We start from the raw sequence: 18,682 nt of genomic DNA, 5'->3' as shown, positions 1-18,682 counted from the left end.
ATTTCATTGACTAACTGAAACTGAATTTCAAAAGCAGAGTACAATACGCAGATATGTATTGCACATTTAGTTCTATCGATTTACACCATATACCAATTACATCATTACTAATTTACAGACCAATTTGAAGCCAGAACACATCATACAAATCAAGCTAAATGCATTATAGAGGAAATCATGGGCAGTTGAAAACTTGATCTAAGTTCATTATACTGTTTCTCTATTAAAAAGTGAATCTTAAACTTTGTGGCTTACAATAAGGAGCAGAAAGCATTTGATGTGGACTCTCTTTATATGCAGAATCAATGAATGTGCGTTAAATCCAAGCTCATAGTACTGCACAGTGCGACCCTAATTATTGCAGTTTGGGTCACGTGAAAACAGTTTATATGGCAGAGGATGTTATAGGGAGATATTTATAAGAACATGAGAGACAGGGCAGGAGCATCTATTAATCCCCTGGCACATCTTCTACCTCAGCACCACTTTCCTACGCAGGGCAGAAATGTCAAATACCAGAGGGAATAGCTTTAAGGTGAGAGGGGGAAAAGTTTAAAGGACATGTGCGGGGTAAGGTTTTTTTTTACACAGAGATTGGTAGGTGCCTGGAACGCACAGACAGGGTTAGTAGTGGAAGCAAACACAACAATGTCGTTTAAGCAGCATTTAGACAGACACATGAACATGCAAGAATGGAAGGATGTGGATCATGTACAGGCAGAAGACACTTAGTTTAATTTGGCATCACAGTCGGCACAGACATGGTGGGCCGAAGGGCCTGTTCCCATGCTATACTGTTCGATGTTCCTATGTTCTATAACCATATCCCTTAATTCCCTCACTTGTTGAAGAGCCTCAGTTGTTACTCATCCATCTCTGTTTTGGATGAGCTTAACAACTGAGCCTCTGAAACCCTGCAAGGGTAGAGAATTCCAAAGATTCATCACCCTCAGTGAAAAGATTTCTCCTCACCTCTGAAGGTAGAGCTGCGAATGTTGTCCACATGGATTTTTAGTAAGGCTTTTGATAAGGTCCCTCATGGTAGGCTCATTCAGAAGATTGAGATGCATGGGATCCACGGTGACTTGGCCATTTGGTTTCAGAATTGGCTTGCCCATAGAAGACAGTGGATAGTGGTCAATTGGACTTATTCTGGCGGGAGGTCTGTGACAAGTGATATTCTGCGACAAGTGATATTCTGCAGGGATCCATACTGCGACCTCTGCTTTTTGTGATTATATATAAATGACTTGGAATAAAACGTGGATGGGTGGGTTAGAAAGTTTGCAGATGACACAAAGATTGGCAATCTACACTATTCACAGTGCCACCTAAGGATACAGCAAGGTATAGATCAGTTGCAGATATGGGCAGAGAAAAGGCAGATGGAGTTTAATTCAGCTAAGTGTGAGGCATTGCACTTTGGGAGATCAAATGTAAAGGGACAGTACACAGTTAATGGCAGGACCCTTAACCATGGTAATGTACAGAGGGATCTTGGGATCCAAGTCCACAGCTCCCTGAAAGTGGCTGCACAAGTTGATGAGGTGTCAACAAATGGCGTGCTTGACTTTATTAGTCAAGGCATTGAGTTCAAGAGTCAGGAAGTTGTGTTGCAGCTTTATAAAACTCTGGTTAGGCTGCATCTGGAGTATTGTATTCAATTCTGGTCGCCCCATTATAGGAAGGATGTGGAGGCTTTGGAGAGGGTGCAGAAGAGGTTTACAAGGATGTTGCCTGGATTAGAGGGCATGTGCTATGAAGACAAATCTGGGTTGTTTTCTCTGGAGTGGCAAGAGGCTGAGGGGAGACTTTTTAAGAAGTTTAAGATTTTGAGCAGCATAGATCGAGTAGACACCTGATATCTTTTTCCCAGTGTCAAAATGTCTAATATTAGACGGTATGCATTTAAGGTGAAAGGGGGAAGTTCAAAGGAGATGTGTGGGGCAAGTTTTTTTTTTACATGGAGAGTGGTGGGTGCCTGCAATGCGGTGTGAGGGGTGGTGGTGGAGGCAAATACGATAGAGGCATTTAAGAGGCTTGTAGATAGGTGCATGAATGTGCAGGGAATGGAGGGATATTGGACATTGTTTAGGCAGAAGGGATTAGTTTAGTTCGGCATTTAATTACTAGTTTAATTAGTTTGGCACAACATTGTGGGCCAAAGGGCCTGTTCCTGTGCTGTACTGTTCTCTGTGCTATGTCCTAAATGGCTTACCTCTTATACTGAAACTGTATCGCTGGTTCTAGACTCCTCAGCCAGGGGAAACATCCTCCCTACATCCAGACTATCAAGCCCTCTAAAAATTTTGTAAGTTTCAGTGAGATCTCTTCTTATTCTCATTCACTGTAGAGTATACAGGTCTAGTCCATCAATCTCTCTTCATAAAGCAACCCCATATGTCAGAGATGCTACGAGATTTAATTCTATAAAATACTCCAGTCCCTCAGTTAAAATCTCCGGAAGAGCCAAGGTTCTTCTAAACAGCATTGCTCCAAAAGAGACGGAGCAAAACCTGAATCAGATGCTGCTGGGTATCACACGGGGACACCTTTTTATATTGTGAATCACTCAAGTGAGTAAATGGCAAATTCACGTCAGGGACAAATAAAACAATTTGATGCAGTAAAGGTCAAAGACAAAACACAAAGAAAAAATTATTCCTGAAGGAAACAGCTGGGAGCTGCAAACAGTAAATCCCCAAAAGCTGCTAACTCCAGTCTCTATTTTGATTGGGAGGTAACCGACAGAAGCTCCAAAGGAAAGGCCTCGAGGAGCACCATGCTCAACTTATACAAACAGAAGGGAAAAGGAAACTATCTTTATGAAAACAAAGCCTGGAGAGTCAGATAAATATTGGAACCTTGTCTACTCGGTAACACAAATAAAATGAGACAATTCATCTGCTCGAGAATGGAGGATTTGAAGCCCATCCACCCACCCCCCCCCCCACATCTGCCATTGCTTTCCTAGCCTAACATACGCTGCTGATCTGCTATGTGTCATATCCTTACTTTTCCAAATTTCTCTGTGCATGATTTTCTACTGTACTTGAGTATCGGTGGAACTAGATTCAGTAACGTTATTACAGCGCCTGAGACCCAGGTTCAATTCCGGCCACTGCCTGCAAGGAGTTTGTACGTTCTCCCCGTGTCTGTGTGGGTTTCCTCCGGCTGCTCCGGTTTCCTCCCACGTTCTAAAGACGTACGGGTTAGGAAGCTGTGGGCATGCTATGTTGGCACCGGAAGCGTGGCAACACTTGCGGGCTGCCCCCAGAACGCTCAATGCAAAAGATGCATTTCACTGTGTGTTTCGATGTACTGACGTACATGTGACGAATAAAGATTCTTATCTTATTTCCTGCCACATTCAGCCACCCTCCACTGGAAGCACCAATTCATATTTGCGTGTTTACTAACATGCAATTAAGGATATTGTCCAAAACAGGGCAAGAGAATTTAGATAAATTCTGCATTTTGGCTCCAGAAGCATCAATTGGACTGTGATCTGAAGTAGGAACGTGATAGACTAATTCCCTCAGAGCACTAAGGCTAGTTGTATTCCTGAAATCGACTCACTGATTCTGCACAACGCCTGGATTCCTATAAAAGTGGCAACACAGAGATAAAATGGATGCAGACAATCAGGTGCATTGCACACTGTCTGGAAAACTCACATTATCAGTTGTTATGGTGACAGAATGATTAGGCTTGCAGGGCAAACACTTGAGTTACTACAGGGATTATCATTCATTCTTCTCTCCTTGTTCCATTGTGACGCGGAAACAAAACGGCTGCTGTGCTAGGATTAGAACTCAATTCCCCTTGCCCTCTTCACTTAGGGAATAGGTGCAGTGAGAAGCAGAGAATGGATCACAGCTGCCCAGGGGCTATGTACATATGGACAATAACTGCTGGTTTGACTATATCCCATGAACAAATAAATAAAAAGTGAATGGCCAAAACAGGCATTCCAACAGAATACAGTAAATTTACAAATATTCTTCCTGTTAAAACAGATTAACAAAAATAAAGTTTGAGGATTTTACCATGCCCACATTTTCCCTGAAATTCAAGTACTACAGCAAAGATTAAACACCATAATCTAGCCTGACATTTTAGTGCAGTCCAGAGGAGAGCTCTATTGCTGGAGGTGTTTCTCCGTCAAATGAAACAATCTCTGTCAGAATGATGGAGTTCGCGGGTCAATAAATTTCCCTTGCATTATTTCCCTGTCCGGTCGTCTCTGAGGAATTAAATTCTTCCAAAAGGATGCCTACAGATGACCCATGCATTATAGCATTGGGTAACAGAAATTTCTCCTTACAGAATTCACAAATCACTACCCAAAAATTTGAGATATGGAATAAAATTCAGTCTGAGGGAATTTATGTGAAAAAAGTAAATAAACATTTTGTTTTCAATTCACGTTCCTTCAACTCAAACTCAGTCTTGCATTATGGAAAAATCACAATACGGACTGTTTTCTAGGAACGCAAACCCCACCGCAGTAAAACGGGGGGTGGGGGGGCACCTTATAATGATCATTCATTGCAAAATACTCCATTGTACAATCCACCTCCACACTTGATAGCAGTTTATTTTTAGATACACTTTGCTATTTCTATAAGTGATGAGGATTTACAAATCTTAAGACAATTTAACAGTCTGGGCTCTCCCTTGCTGACCCCTCCACTCAGAACTTCCATACCCTGTTGCCAATGCTAAGTACAAGCTTTTTCCTGGACAATTAATTGTATATCCAGACTTAGTCAACTTTTACTCTTGCCAGCTGATTCCTTTGTGGATCAAAATACCTGGCACTGATAGCTTGGAAAATTAGTCTGAAAATGCAGGCTTGTTGGACACAAGCTGGATCCTTTGGGAGGATGTTGCTGAATAATCAGTATGTAACTGTCAAAACCGGAATACACAAAAAACTGTTCAAGAGCTTACTTTATTCAATAAACTGACTGAGCCAAAAAATGATAAAATCAACATTCCCTTCATTCTCACAGGATCAGTGATGTACATACTGAACCTCAGATGTCAGCTACTTGAGAGAGGGCTACAAAAGACCATGCTTATATAAAACCGACAGAGCCTTTTAATAACTCCAGAAGTCAACGACCAACCTCTGTAAATGAAAACCGAAACAGAACATCTCCTGCTACAGGTCATCCCTCTGTGATATTGTTAAGTTTTTTCTCTCTTCATGAGTGAACCCTGATCTGCTATTTGCAACACATCACACTTTTATGTCACCCTCCAATTACCACATTAGTAACATCTCCACAGTAACACTGGCCTCAACCGATCAGGGATATTCCCCTTCTCCTTTACATTCCTTTCCCCCAACTTCTCTGCAACTTAAAACCAACTCTGTTTTCCTCTTTCCCAGCCCTGACAAAGGATGTTTGACCTAAAACATTAAATTCATTTCTCTTTCCACAAACGCTACCTGACCAGTTGAGTGGTTCCAGCATTTTCTGCACCTGATTCTGGGCACAGCAGGAGTCCAGTTTCAGATTTACAGCTCCTTCATCTGCGAGTTTCTGATCTATTTCAAATGAATGGTTCATTTGTGGACCATGGGAGAATGGTCAGCCATGAGACACTTGGGCAATGCCAGTTAAACGTGAGACCCAACATCTCGATTGTGCACTTGGTTTGAATAGACACCTGTTTACGGCAGCGTTGTGGAATCTGAGGAACTATTGAAAGTAGACATAGGCAAATTACTGGTTTTCAAGAGCAGGCCTGGGCTAAGGTACACAGAAGGTGAAAGTAATCAGAGTCGTTGTTGTATGTAGACCTTATCACTGGGTGAGGCAGATGGATTGAAAATTATCTTGTCTCAGTGATTCTGTGAAATTGCTACTGGACTGTTTAGTAGTTTCTTACCTGGTTAATCAATAGGGAAGTGCACAATGAGTCTGTGGTAAGGCACTCTGATTGATGCTAAGTTTGGGAACTATCATTGGTGTTACTTTGAGGTTTGGGAGGGTGGTCAGAAATTCTATAGCCCCAAACGAGGCCCATGATGGGAAAAACTGGGGGCTGCAGGTGGGGACTATTTACACTTGGCCTCACAAGTACTGAGCTTAGATTGGTAAACTACTATGTGGACTACATGGTGGCCTCCTGAAATAGCACAAATGCAGCTAATTTCTGTGTTGAGTTTGTTCTTCTCGACTGGTGCAGTCAAAGAAACCTTCTTTAGTTTAGATCCGGCAGTGAATTCTGTATTTGGACTGTATTTAGACTGTAGCCACTTTGTGCTTGTGGAGGAGTGCATGGGTTCAGAGTCAGAGTTGATATACTGTATGTACATGCAAGGAAAAGATTTGCAGTTACTTATGACTTTTCATGACCAAGAACATCCCAAAATGGGCTTCCAACCAAAGAAGTATTTTCTCTCTCACTGAGCTTACCTAAATCGACTTGAAGCCTCTTTGCATTCTCCTAACGCCCACCTAGTTTCATGGAATCTCAGCTCCAAACAAAGAGCTTCACCAGCAGGAGGGTAGTTGGAAATGGCGGGCTCACTAATCGATGAACCACACCACCTATGTGGCCACCTCCTGATTGGAAACAAAGGGTCAGATGATCCTTCAGTGGTAGGAGTTCACAGACCAGAACATTCCTCCCTTCATCCATTGGCTTCCAAGAGTAACTGTCACAATGCACGACACTTGATGAAGCCTCGATGTCCCTGAACAGTCAGCAGTCCTTCCTACCGGTGACTCTCACACCGCCTTCAGTGGTGCACAGGGGAGATTACGTGGCCGGTCCTCACACATGCTGATAATGTCACATTTAAAAATCACACCTCCCTCAACAGCTGCTCTTTTCAACTTCACAGCCAGAGTTAACTGCATGAACATTCTCAATCAGCTTGCAATTCACAAACTCCCCAAAAGATGTGATGGAAGTGACATTAACAAGCACAGTGAATTAGGGGAGGGGAGTCAAGCAGTAAACTCTGCATATGATGCAAGTAATCAGCCTGGTATCCAGACCAGTGTATGTGTATGAAACAACCAGCTGCACACATGCACAGTCCTCTGCATGACACAGCAAGGTCTGAGATGCAAAGTGGTTCCTCAGTTACCTTGGCTAGCAAGTTATTCCAAGCTTAACCTACCAAGTATTCCTCATCCATGACTTTGGGTAGCACAGTAGAGCTACTGCCTCAATGGTTTGATGCTGTCTACGTGGAGTTTGCATGCCCACCAACCCCACCCCACCCCCAACCCCTGTGATCACATGAACTTCCTCTGGGTGTTCGGTTTACTCCCATTCCCAAAGACATTGGGTTAGTAAGTTAATTAGCTCTGTAAATTACCCCTAATGTGTAGGTGTGTGGTAGAAATGAGGGGAGTTTATGGGAATGTGGGGAGATTAAAATGGGATGATGTAGGATCAGTGCACATGGGTGCTTGATGGTTAGCGCTGTGGGCCAAAGGACTTGTTCCTGTGCTGTACAATTCTAAGACTTCAAAGCCTACCATGAAATTAGGACCACAGAATGTAAGTGGAAACAAATGGAAGATTACTTTCAAATACTTCCTAAAATACACTGCAAGAGGGCCATACTGCACGATTTTTACCCATTTTGAGATTAGAAGGGGATCAGAGCTCTGGCTGGTAACAAATAACATCTGGTTATATAACAGGCTAATAACAACATAAAAACTACAATCCACCACGTAATTTAAATGTATAACCCTTCAGGCACTCTAACTCATCATTAAAAGAATTCCCATGGTCCCCAATACCACAAATAACTTTAATCAGATGAGTCAAATGGACTTCCGTTTTTGTTATCTATCACCTTTCTGCCTACCTGCCCAGCGTTCTAACAATCAGCAGACATAATAAACAGTTCAGCAGTAATCACAAAATCCTCAGGATAATAATTTTAAGTAGAAATGTTTTATAAGATAGGATCCAGGGAGGGAAACAGAGAGTGGTTACAGATCTTGAGGTGCTCATTTCTGTTTGGTCTCTAAGCCTCACGATCTGATCAGAAACAACAGCCTGCCTGTTTTTTTTATTGTAGCAAGAATTGCTTTGGAATGGAAGGCTGTAGTTATAAGGAAAGATTGGATAGGCTGGGTTTATATCTCACTGGAGTGGAGAAGGCTGAGGTGCGACCTTATAGAGATTTATAAAATCATGAGCACCATAGATAGATCATTGGAATCCTTTTACCCAGGCCAGGGGAGTCTAAAACTAGAGGGCACAGGGTTTATGATGAGAGGGGAGAAATTTAAAGGAGATCTGAGGGCAAGGTTTTTCATACAGAGGGCGGTGAATATCTGGAAAGAGCTGCCAGTGGTGGTGGTGTTGGCAGATACAATTACAACACTTAAAAGGCATTTGGACATTGACTTGGATAGGAAAGGAGTGGAAGGATATGGGCCTAATGCAGGCAAATGGGCTCAGTGTGGATAGGCATCAGGGTCGGATTGGACGAGGTGAGCTGAAAAGGGCCCATTTCTATGCTGTGTTCTACGATTCTATACGAATATACGATTCTATGAAAGATATCTTATAAGACATCTTTATTAGTCACATGTACATGGAAACACACAGTGAAATGCATCTTTTTTTGCGTAGAGTGTTCTGGGGGCAGCCCGCAAGTGTTGCCACGTTTCCGGCGCTGACATAGCATGCCCACAGCTCCTAATCCGTACGTCATTGGAATGTGGGAGGAAACTGGAGCACCCGGAGGAAACCCACGCAGACACTGGGAGAACGTACAAACTCCTTACAGGCAGCGGCCAGGATTGAACCCAGGTCGCTGGCGCTGTAAAGCGTTATGCTAACCGAATAATTTCTCTTTTTTTTAATTCAGGTGAGCTTTCTAATGTGTGCCATCAGCACATCTTGCCATCTCGTTATATATGTTATAAATAATAAATAGAAATTCATAGGCAATGTCCTCTGATATAAACAGCTGGTGGGCAAAGTGCTGTGTGAGTCATTGCATCATGTGCATTTTCTACCTCTAACCAATGAATAAATGTAAATGGAAGTAAAACATAACTATTAAAGGCAGTTCCCATGTCCACCCCATATCCAGGCCCTGCCCTTTTCCCAGACAGAATCAGGTATCCCATTCCTTCCCTGGGTCTCACTCAGCCAAAAGCCCCCAGACATTCAGCAGCCCAGCTGCTGAAAATGGCAGCGCAGCCTGGATCATTGACAGAGAATGCTGCCTTTAGGAGCTCCGACGGGGAATGCTGGCAAGGGTCCAGCTTCACTGGTGAGGGAAGGGAATGGCTGGTGAGTGGCTGTTGAAAGGTCAGCAATCAGCAGTCGACTCATCACGTTCCAGTCTGACGTGAAGGCAATATCAGAAGTTATGACTGCAACTGCTAGTTGGGAAAGATATCCCTGCTTAAAACGTTGGGTTGCCATTTGTGATGTTACCACACAATGTTGCACAGCTCCAGCGATCCAGGCTTCTGATCTCGGGTGCTGTCCGTATAGAATTTCTATGTTCTTCATTTTTCCCTGGTGCTGATTCCAAAAGATGTGCTAGTAGGTTAATTGGCTACTGTAAATTGTCCCTGGTGCAGGTGGGTGGTCAGAGCATCAGGGGGAGTTGATGGATATGTGAGTAAGAATAGGTTACAGAGAAATAAGTGGGGAATGAAACCAACTGGAATGCTCTGACAGCTGGCATAGATTTGATGGGCTGAAGAGTCTCCTTCTGTTAAAATGTTAAAATAAATTATTCAACCAACTCACCTTCACAATATTTCCCATTAGCTTCAAGTCTCTGTCCCGTTGGGCATTTGCAGTAATAACTGCCAATGGTGTTACAACACTGGTCTTGACACCCTCCATTATCCTTGGCACACTCATTCACATCTGTTAGTGGTAGGAGAGGGGAAAAATGGTACATTAATTATAAATAAATCTGGTATAAACCATGTTTGAATTAACCCCATGCGGAAAATTTCAAGTGCAGAAATCTTTAAATTGACTGTTTTCATATATGGTCATTTCAACAAAGGAAAGTAAAATAACATTTACAATGTTAAGTGGAGATCAGGCACACTGATGGATAAATATAGACACAAGACCATAAGACATAGGAGCAGAATTAGGCCATTCAACCCATTGATTCTGCTCCACCATTCGATCATGGCCGATTTATTTTTCCCTCTCAATCCCATTCTCCTGCCTTCTCCCCGTAACCTATTATATATAATTACACAAATATTATGCCTTTATATTGTCTGGAAACAACTAGTTTCTGCAGCATGGGCATCTAAGTATAAAGCTGGAGGTTGATCATTATTGTTGGCCATTGCTCAATATGAACTATATACAGGCATGATGTTTGCTGTGTATAGGTTTTTCCACATTGTTTGTTTTTCTCTACATATCTTTGACTCAAAAAATGTCAACGTGCACTGATTGACAACATTGTCATGGAATTGCCTCACAGGAAACACTGGAATTATTATCAGAGTCATTTTGTGCATGTATTTTTTCTCGGCATATACCTTGTCATCATCAGTGCTTTACAAGCTACAGTCAGGAGAATAACACCCTTTTGCTGCTCTAGTCAGGCCTGGCCCAATACATCCAGTGGTCTCAGGTGAAATTTCGTCTGGATCCTCCCACATTACAGTAGTTTAAATTCAGAGAAAGAACAAAGTATGCTGTTTGAGAAAGTGAATAGAATGTTTCCTTGTACTTCCTATTCAAAGTTCTTTTTTTCCTAAACTTTTTTTCCATAATTCTTCATAGTCCCCAGTAAAGGCAAAGTCAACACACAAAATTGTAACACCTTCACACCTGCAATGTGACAATGATACATTTATCCAAGGAATGCTTCTAACTTACTTGCATATTGGTGCAGATCACAGGTTTCAGCCTGTGACAATGTTACATTGTTACAAATGCATACATACCACATGACTCTCCTGACCAATGAACACGCTCATAGATATAGAGAAAAAGGAAGTTCAAAGTGTTACAAAAAAGTAATCTTAATATGAAAGTTAGTAATCAATTCCAGATGACTGCTGTAAAAATTAAAAATTATTGGAGACTTATATCTTTGTATGGGCAGAAAAAAAAGAAAGGTCCTAAGCCATCAGAATGATTTTAAGTGCAGCTTATCTGTTCCCAGTTTAGGAGGTTATGATTTTCACACTGAGCACCCAAAACAGTAAAAGCAAGATGCCTTTTGCCAAAAGCTGCCATTACTTACATGTACACAAAAACTAACGTGAAGTACAAACATAATAAATTAAACTGATCCAATTGATGTAATTTGATAGTGTTGGCATGCATGGGGGCAAAGATAACTGTTGGAAAGCATATGGTAAGTTTAAGGAAATTTGATCGTCAAACATCCAAGGATGTGAAAATTCATCTAAATAGCCAGGATATTATCAGAACTTAGATCCTTATTCTCCTAGAGAAATAAATACCTGAGATGTTGGAGATTAAAAATGCCTGCCTTAACCTTAATTCTATTCTATTTACTTTGATGCTAACTTAAACTGAGGTTATCCCAGTAAAAAAAATGTTTCCTGTTACATTTGCATCTAACCGAGCTTATGGTTGGTACCATCAAGTTCATTTCATTATAGAATCATAGAATCATACAGCATAGAAACAGGCCATTCAGCCCACTAGGTCTATGCCAACCATCCTGGCTATCTATACTAATGCCACTTGTCTGTATTAATTCCATATGCCTCTATGCCTTGCTCATTCAAAAACCTGGCCAGATGCTTCTTAAGTGCTGTTTACTGTTCTTGCCTCCACCACTTCCTCTGGCAGCTCATTCTAGATACCAACTACTCTTTCGGTGAAAAATGTACCCCTCAGATCCCCTTTAAAGCACCTCCCTCACACCTTGAACCATGCCCTCGAGTTTTAGACACCCCTACCATGAGACTCTGGCTATCTACCCTATCAATGTCTCTTATACTTTTATACACCTCTATCGTATCACCTAAGATCAAAAGACAGGCACCCAGTCACTTAACTGACTGGAGCAGTGTAAACTAACACTGATCATTTTAGATCACATTTTTAAGCAAGTCCTGAAAAATATTTGTGTTAGTATACTGCCACAAAGAAATGAAACAGAGCTGAGAGTGCCCTCAAATCACCACAACAAACAAAATATTCTTACCACCTGTGATCCCTGGAGCTGGTCAGGATTTTGTTTTTAACTGTTTTGTTTCCTGTAGTCATATTACTACTGACTCTTGAACAGATTCTATCTTGCATAGTGGTGCAAATCCAATTCCTTGCAACCAAGTTCTTTATATGAAACTTGCAAACAAGGCATTTATATATTCAAACTGACCTTCAATATTATCTGCCAACCCACACAAAGAACCACAACAATAATCACCGTGTGCATTAGACAAGAAACAGACATAGAAACTCGACTATTTGCAGAATATTGTACATACAGAAAATTGAAATCTATCAAGTTAGCATCAATATAAAGCATTCCAATTTCTTGCAAATGTTCTGTATAAATATTCTAAATTCAGGAGCTTGTAAATTGACTTTATTATAGAAGAAAGCTTGCCAACAAAAATAGATAATTATTAGCTTTAATGACTTGCACATTTCTTCTCAAAGAATACAGATGTACCATTGACAAACCTACTAGCTCTAACATAGGTTTGAAATGTCTACCAACACACAACTAACCAAGCAACAGGAAGCAACTAGTAACAGCAGAATATGCCGTATGTTGACATTAACAACGAACTATGTTTAGTCAGCAAGAAGCCTGGATGCATTCACCTACTGAAAATATCCTCAATTATCTGGATTACTCTTAGTCGTCTCTCCCTGTTTTATCCCAAAGGCAATGAATGAACATAATCCTTTTCTGAATTTGTTACAGTGGATTGATGAGTCAGATCTATAATCTGATAAACTAATCCCGATATCCATAATTTACAATGGAAGAAATACATTAAACCGAAGTCTTCACAAGATATTTTATGGATTGTGGACCTCAGTAATCAGTTCAGGAAAGGATGTGGGAAATGTATTTAGAGCTACAGAACATCTAAAATGGTGGTTATATAAACAATGTTAGTGAGAGTGCAGCAGGGAGTTTTATTTATCTGGGCTTAGACTAAAACGTTTTTCTCAATGAAAATTGTCATTTTCAGTGGCACATCTAGATTTCCAATGGAACATGCAAACTAAGTACTAAGTTCTCTTATATTATTGTGGCTCAGCTGGTACCATTCCTACCCCTGAATAAAAAGTTCAAGTCTCACACCAGTGACTTAAGCAGAAAAGTATTTTTGGTCTACAACACAATACCAAGGAAGTGTGAGAGAGTCGAAATGTTGGCTTCTGTTGCCGCAAAACAACAAATTTCGCAACGTACAAGTCAGTGATAATAAACTTGATCCTGATTCACATTCTGATTCAGATGAGAAGTTAAACTAAGTGCAAAAAATCAAACTGCTAGAACATCTCAGCAGGTTAATCAGGATCTGTGAAGGCAGAGGGATGATCGACAATTCGGGTCAAGACCCTGCATCGGGTCTCTGCATATTTGTTTCCACAGATGCTGCTTAACCCACTGAGTTCCTCCAGCAGTTTGTTTCTTGCTCCAGATTATAGCATCTGCAGTCTCTTGTGTCTCCAAGTTAAACTAAGTTTCTGCCTACTCCCCAAGCTAGATATGAAAGATCTATGGGACCATGTTGAAGAAAATCAATGGGATAATTTAGATGCCTTAGCCAATATTTATCCCCAAGCAACATCACTAAAAAGATGATTTGGTTATTATCGCATTGCTGTCTGTGCAAATTGGCTGTTGTGTTTCCTGCATTGTAACAGCGACTACAGTTCAATGGCACTTCACTGGCTGAACAGCTTTTGGGATGTCATGAAAAATATAATGGGAAGGACAATTTATCCTCTATAAACCACTTATTGTCTACTTGTACCTTTTCTAGTCATTTATAGGTCAAGAGGCTGAAAATTTTATAGATCCAAGATTGAGTGCATGTCCTTCCCAGTAATTCCCCCAGAGGAGTTTACATTCACTGTAATTTTTACCTACACGGTGACTAATAGTTATCCGCCTATTTTAAGTACAAAAGTTGACTATTACAACCAAAGCTTTGGGTCAGCTGCTTCAACACTACTGTCATTGTGTCACCTTGCTAATGTGTCACTCAGTTGAAAACTAAACAGGACAGTGGCTGCCAACATCCCATAAGCAGGGATAGTAAAGCAAGTGCAGATTGAAAGAGAGCAAGCCAACCGATGTGACTCACAGAAGGGCACAACTTGCCTCTGTTAGTCACATTTAAGCTAACGTAGCTAGGGGAACCATAACTAAAAATAGAACACCTTGGATTTTTCATTCAGGTTAACAGCTCTGTTTGCCTGACTTTTGGACTTTTTAGGTCTAGCTTTTTATTCAACCCATAATAATGGGACGAAATTCTCCCCACATCACCAGCTGTAAAACTCTTCCATGAACGGAGGTCAGACAGCCTCCAACTAGATCCCAGCAGGTGCAGAAAATTATGTATTGTTCCTCACTAAATTTACCTCACTCAGTGAAGCCATAGAAATTGCCGATGTGGAAAATGGGAAAGTGTGCATTGATGCACCATAGGTGTTCTGAGGTTTCAGTCTGGGCATTTTATTGAAATTAAAAGTAGAATGTCTTTGAAATTCTTTAAGGATTTTATACATATGAAATTAAATGCCACCTCCACATCAACCCCTCTCTGGGCTTTCAAAAAATAGCTGCAAGCTTCCTGATGTACAATATGGACTTTAAAGTTCTCCATTTACTTCCTTCAGGCAACACGATCTTCTCAAATGTAGTGCTTCTGAGCCAAGCTACTCCACCACAATAGTAAAATCTTTATTTTTCCATGTTCTTGATCCACATGCATTCAATACATTTGCCAAGTTTCTCCTGAAAGGCTAGAATTAGTAAAAACAACTGAATAAAAAGGAAATTAGTCTTCCTGATCTTTCAGTTACTAATATTTAAAGGCTGGAATTTGATCCTAGAACACCAAGTGCTGCCAATCCACCAGCAAATTCCTAGTGAATGGGGTCTGGTTTGTAAAGTGTACTGTGGATAGTAGCTTGTTTGCTATTCAGTAGCTTTATCTGAAGCACCAGTTTAATGGAACTGGACAGGCAATAACATGTTGGCATCAAATAGCATTTCCAGCACTTCATTATTCAGCCTATTTGTTTTTGTACCCAGCCTGTTCACAGATGTTGGTGTGTGAACAAAACGACTCTGTTTCATCCATAACTCAGGGAAAATTGTGCTTTCTGATTGGGTTTTAGCCAGTTCCAGTCTCCAACTGAGAAAATACGACAGATAAGATACACAGTATCTTGAGAAGTTCAGATCACAGCATTAACCAACACTAATAATGGTTTTAATATGTTGACGCACATCTGACTTCTTCATCAATTTCAGTGAAGGCTTGATACCTGCTGTGAGCTGATCACAACATTCTTGTACATAGTTCCCAGTGGAGAATCCAGATGCACGATCTTTCTGATGCAAGAATGGGACCACATCACACTTGACTTGATAGCACCCGTCTGTTAATTTTCTTTGTTTTTTTTAAAGTTATTGCTTAACTCAGGTTACACAATGTGAAATAGTTGTCACACATAATTGAACAAATATCTAGGAAATGGCACCTTCCTTGTACCACTATTTTTAAACAATTTAGTCCTGAACAGCAACCGGAATAATGATTATAGAGCCACAGAGCATAGAAACAGGCCCTTCGGCCTAACTGGTCCATGCCGACCAAGATTCCCATCTAAACATTTGCCTGTGTTTGACCCATATCCCTCTAAATTTTTCCTATCCATAACCTGTTAAATGTTGTTAATGTACCTGCCTCAACCACTTCCTCTGGCAGCTCATTCCATATACTGACCACCCTCTGGGTGGAAAGGTTGCCCCTCAGGTTCCTATTAAATCTCTCCCCTTAAACCTATACCCTCTAGTTCTTGATTCTCCAACCCTGGAAAAAAGACCGGGCACATTCACCCTATCTATGCCCCTCATGATTTTATATACCTCTATAAGATCACCACTCCTACGCTCCAATGAAAAAAAATCTCACCTGCTCAACATCTCCCCATAACTCAGTCCCTCAAGTCCTGGCAACATACTTGTAAATTTCTTCTGCACTCTTTCCAGCTTAATGGCATCTTTCCTATAGCAGGGTGACCAAAACTGAACTCAATATTCTAAATGTGGCCTCACCAACATTTTGTACAACTGCAACATAACATCGTAACTTCAATACTCAATGCCCTGACTGATGAAGGCCAGCATACCAAAAGCCTTCTTTACCACTCTGTCTACCTGCAATGTCACTTTCAGGAAACCACATACTTGTGCCCCTAGGTCTCTCTGTACTGCAAAACTCCCCAAGGCCCCACCATTCACTGTGAAAGTCCTGCCCTCATTTGTCTTCCCAAAATGCAACACCTCACACTTGCCTGAATTAAACTCCATTTGCCATTCCTCGGCCCATTTACCCAGCTGATCAAGATCCCTCTATAAATCCTGATAATCATCTTCACCGTAAACAACACCACATATTTCAGTGTCATCTGCAAGCTTACTAATGATGCCTTGTATATTCTCATCCAAATCATTGATATAGATGACAAATAGCAATGGGCCTAGCACTGACCCCTGGGGTCACTAGTCGTGGGCCTCCAGTCCAATAAACAATCTTCCACCATCACCCTCTGCTTCCTACTAATTGTATCCAATTAGCTAGCTCTACCTGGATGCCATGCAATCTAACTTTCCATAGCAGCCTACCATGCAGAACCTGGTGTGAGAGGTGGGGGGTGGTTGTGGGGGCAGGACTTTGGGGTGGGCCATTAAAATAGAACAGCTTAGTTTCTCCTACGGTGTTCCCATCCATTTCTGATTTTAATGTAATGAGCTGATTGATGAACAAAAGGCCTACCTACTTCTGGCAGGAGCCTGCTGTAGAATTGTATATCAATATTCTCTGATGCCAAGAAGAGTGCACCGCAACTTTCACATGGGTCTGAAAAAGGGAGTCACTTGCAACTGGTCTAAGACAGGTTCTTCAGGAAAATCACAAGTTCCCTTGGACAGATGGACTCCCCAGTCCACTTTTCCCTGTGAGACCCTTATACTAATGACTTGCCAGTGAGTGGCAATGGGTTATCCAATCTTAGCCCTTTGGCAATCATTGCATATCCATTAGTTGGATACCTGACAATCATCCATTGGGAGCAGAGATGTATTTCCATCCCATTTCATTCCCTCTTACCAGTGAACCAGTTAGCTCTTTGCCCCCTCATCTACATCATCCTACCATAAAAGCAGTGTAACAGCAATGCCATATGCTACAACTTTTCCTGCATTTTAACTTAAGTATCTGTTCAAAGGGTAAACAAAAGCTCACACATCAGTACTCAACTGGTTTCACCTGGGAGGACATTGTATCTTTAAGCTTCCAGACATGCACTCATTTCTCTCCAAGCACAGTAACCCAAATTATGGAAATGTAGACATTTAAACACAGGAAGAGATCACCTAACATTCATGCCTGTGCTATATTTAGGGCCCTCTTGGGGACTGCTTTCCTGGAGTTTAATTTTCCTGCTTTCTCTTCAAAACAATCCAATTTTCTCAGCTGAATGCAAAAGTCTGCTGGAAATCTCTCTAAACAAGTTGCGTAAGCTGAGCATAGCTAAACTGTAAGAAAATTAGTAAATGGACTATATTATGTATAAGGGCAATGTCAAGAATGTAAGCTAATTAGGACAGGGAGAAAAAAAAATGAAAGAATTCTGATGGGAAAGTCTCAGTGGTAAACAATCCCATCTACTTCTGTATCCTATAAACAGATAAGAGTGAAGCCATTCGGGTCACATTTGCAAAGGAAAGGCATGTAACAATTAATGGGAATAATATGCGCTGAAACCTATCTTGGTCTTTTCAGCTATGATTCATTGACATGGCATCAACATCAATGAAAACACCTCTGAAGCTGACAGAAGTTGTGATCAGAGTACTGCATTAAATAAGGACATAATGGTAAATAGTGACGAGAATATCACCATTTCCATTAGGTAATGGGTCAGTGCAACATTGACTTGAGCAACACAGGCTGACCATCAGGAAGGGAAGGTGGAAAAGTGAGCAGGCTATAAGCAGATGGGCTCCAAAAGCTTTTGCTTAGTGGCATTGCCTCTTGGCCCAATGTCAGACCAACCCATCCATCATGTGTACATTACATTATCTATCACCAGTTCCATATGAATTATCTGGAGCAGACCACTTAAGCCAACTCCACTATTCAGCATGACCATGGCTGATCTGATCCTAATCCCACTTCTACTTTCTCACCTATCCTAGTTACTTTTCATCTCTCTGCTAATCAAGAACCTATTTACGTCTGTTTCCACCACTCTTTAAGGAAGAGAATTCCAAAGACTCACCACCCTCAAAGGAAAACAAAATCATCTCATCACTTAAATGGCTGACCCCTTATTTTTAAATGGTGATTCCTGGTTCTAGATTCTCCAGCAAGAGGAAACATTCTTTCCACAACCACTCTGTTAAGACCCCTCAGGATCTTAAATTTCATCAAGACCTCCCACA

At 41.2% G+C, this 18,682-nt stretch overlaps 1 protein-coding gene across 1 annotated transcript in view; it reads right to left on the bottom strand.

Moving 5' to 3' along the window:
- The window catches only part of LOC127571885 (multiple epidermal growth factor-like domains protein 6), a 265,342-nt gene that overhangs the window by 86,285 nt on the left and 160,375 nt on the right, over nucleotides 1-18,682 (bottom strand). The window contains exon 5 of the mRNA XM_052018632.1: nucleotides 9,763-9,885. Within this exon, the coding sequence (XP_051874592.1) occupies nucleotides 9,763-9,885 (123 nt within the window). The remainder of the gene's footprint in view (nucleotides 1-9,762; nucleotides 9,886-18,682) is intronic.

This window comes from Pristis pectinata, chromosome 6 (genome assembly GCF_009764475.1).
Source record: "Pristis pectinata isolate sPriPec2 chromosome 6, sPriPec2.1.pri, whole genome shotgun sequence".
Lineage (NCBI taxonomy): Eukaryota > Metazoa > Chordata > Chondrichthyes > Rhinopristiformes > Pristidae > Pristis > Pristis pectinata.
This window is presented reverse-complemented; position numbering and strand designations above follow the sequence as displayed.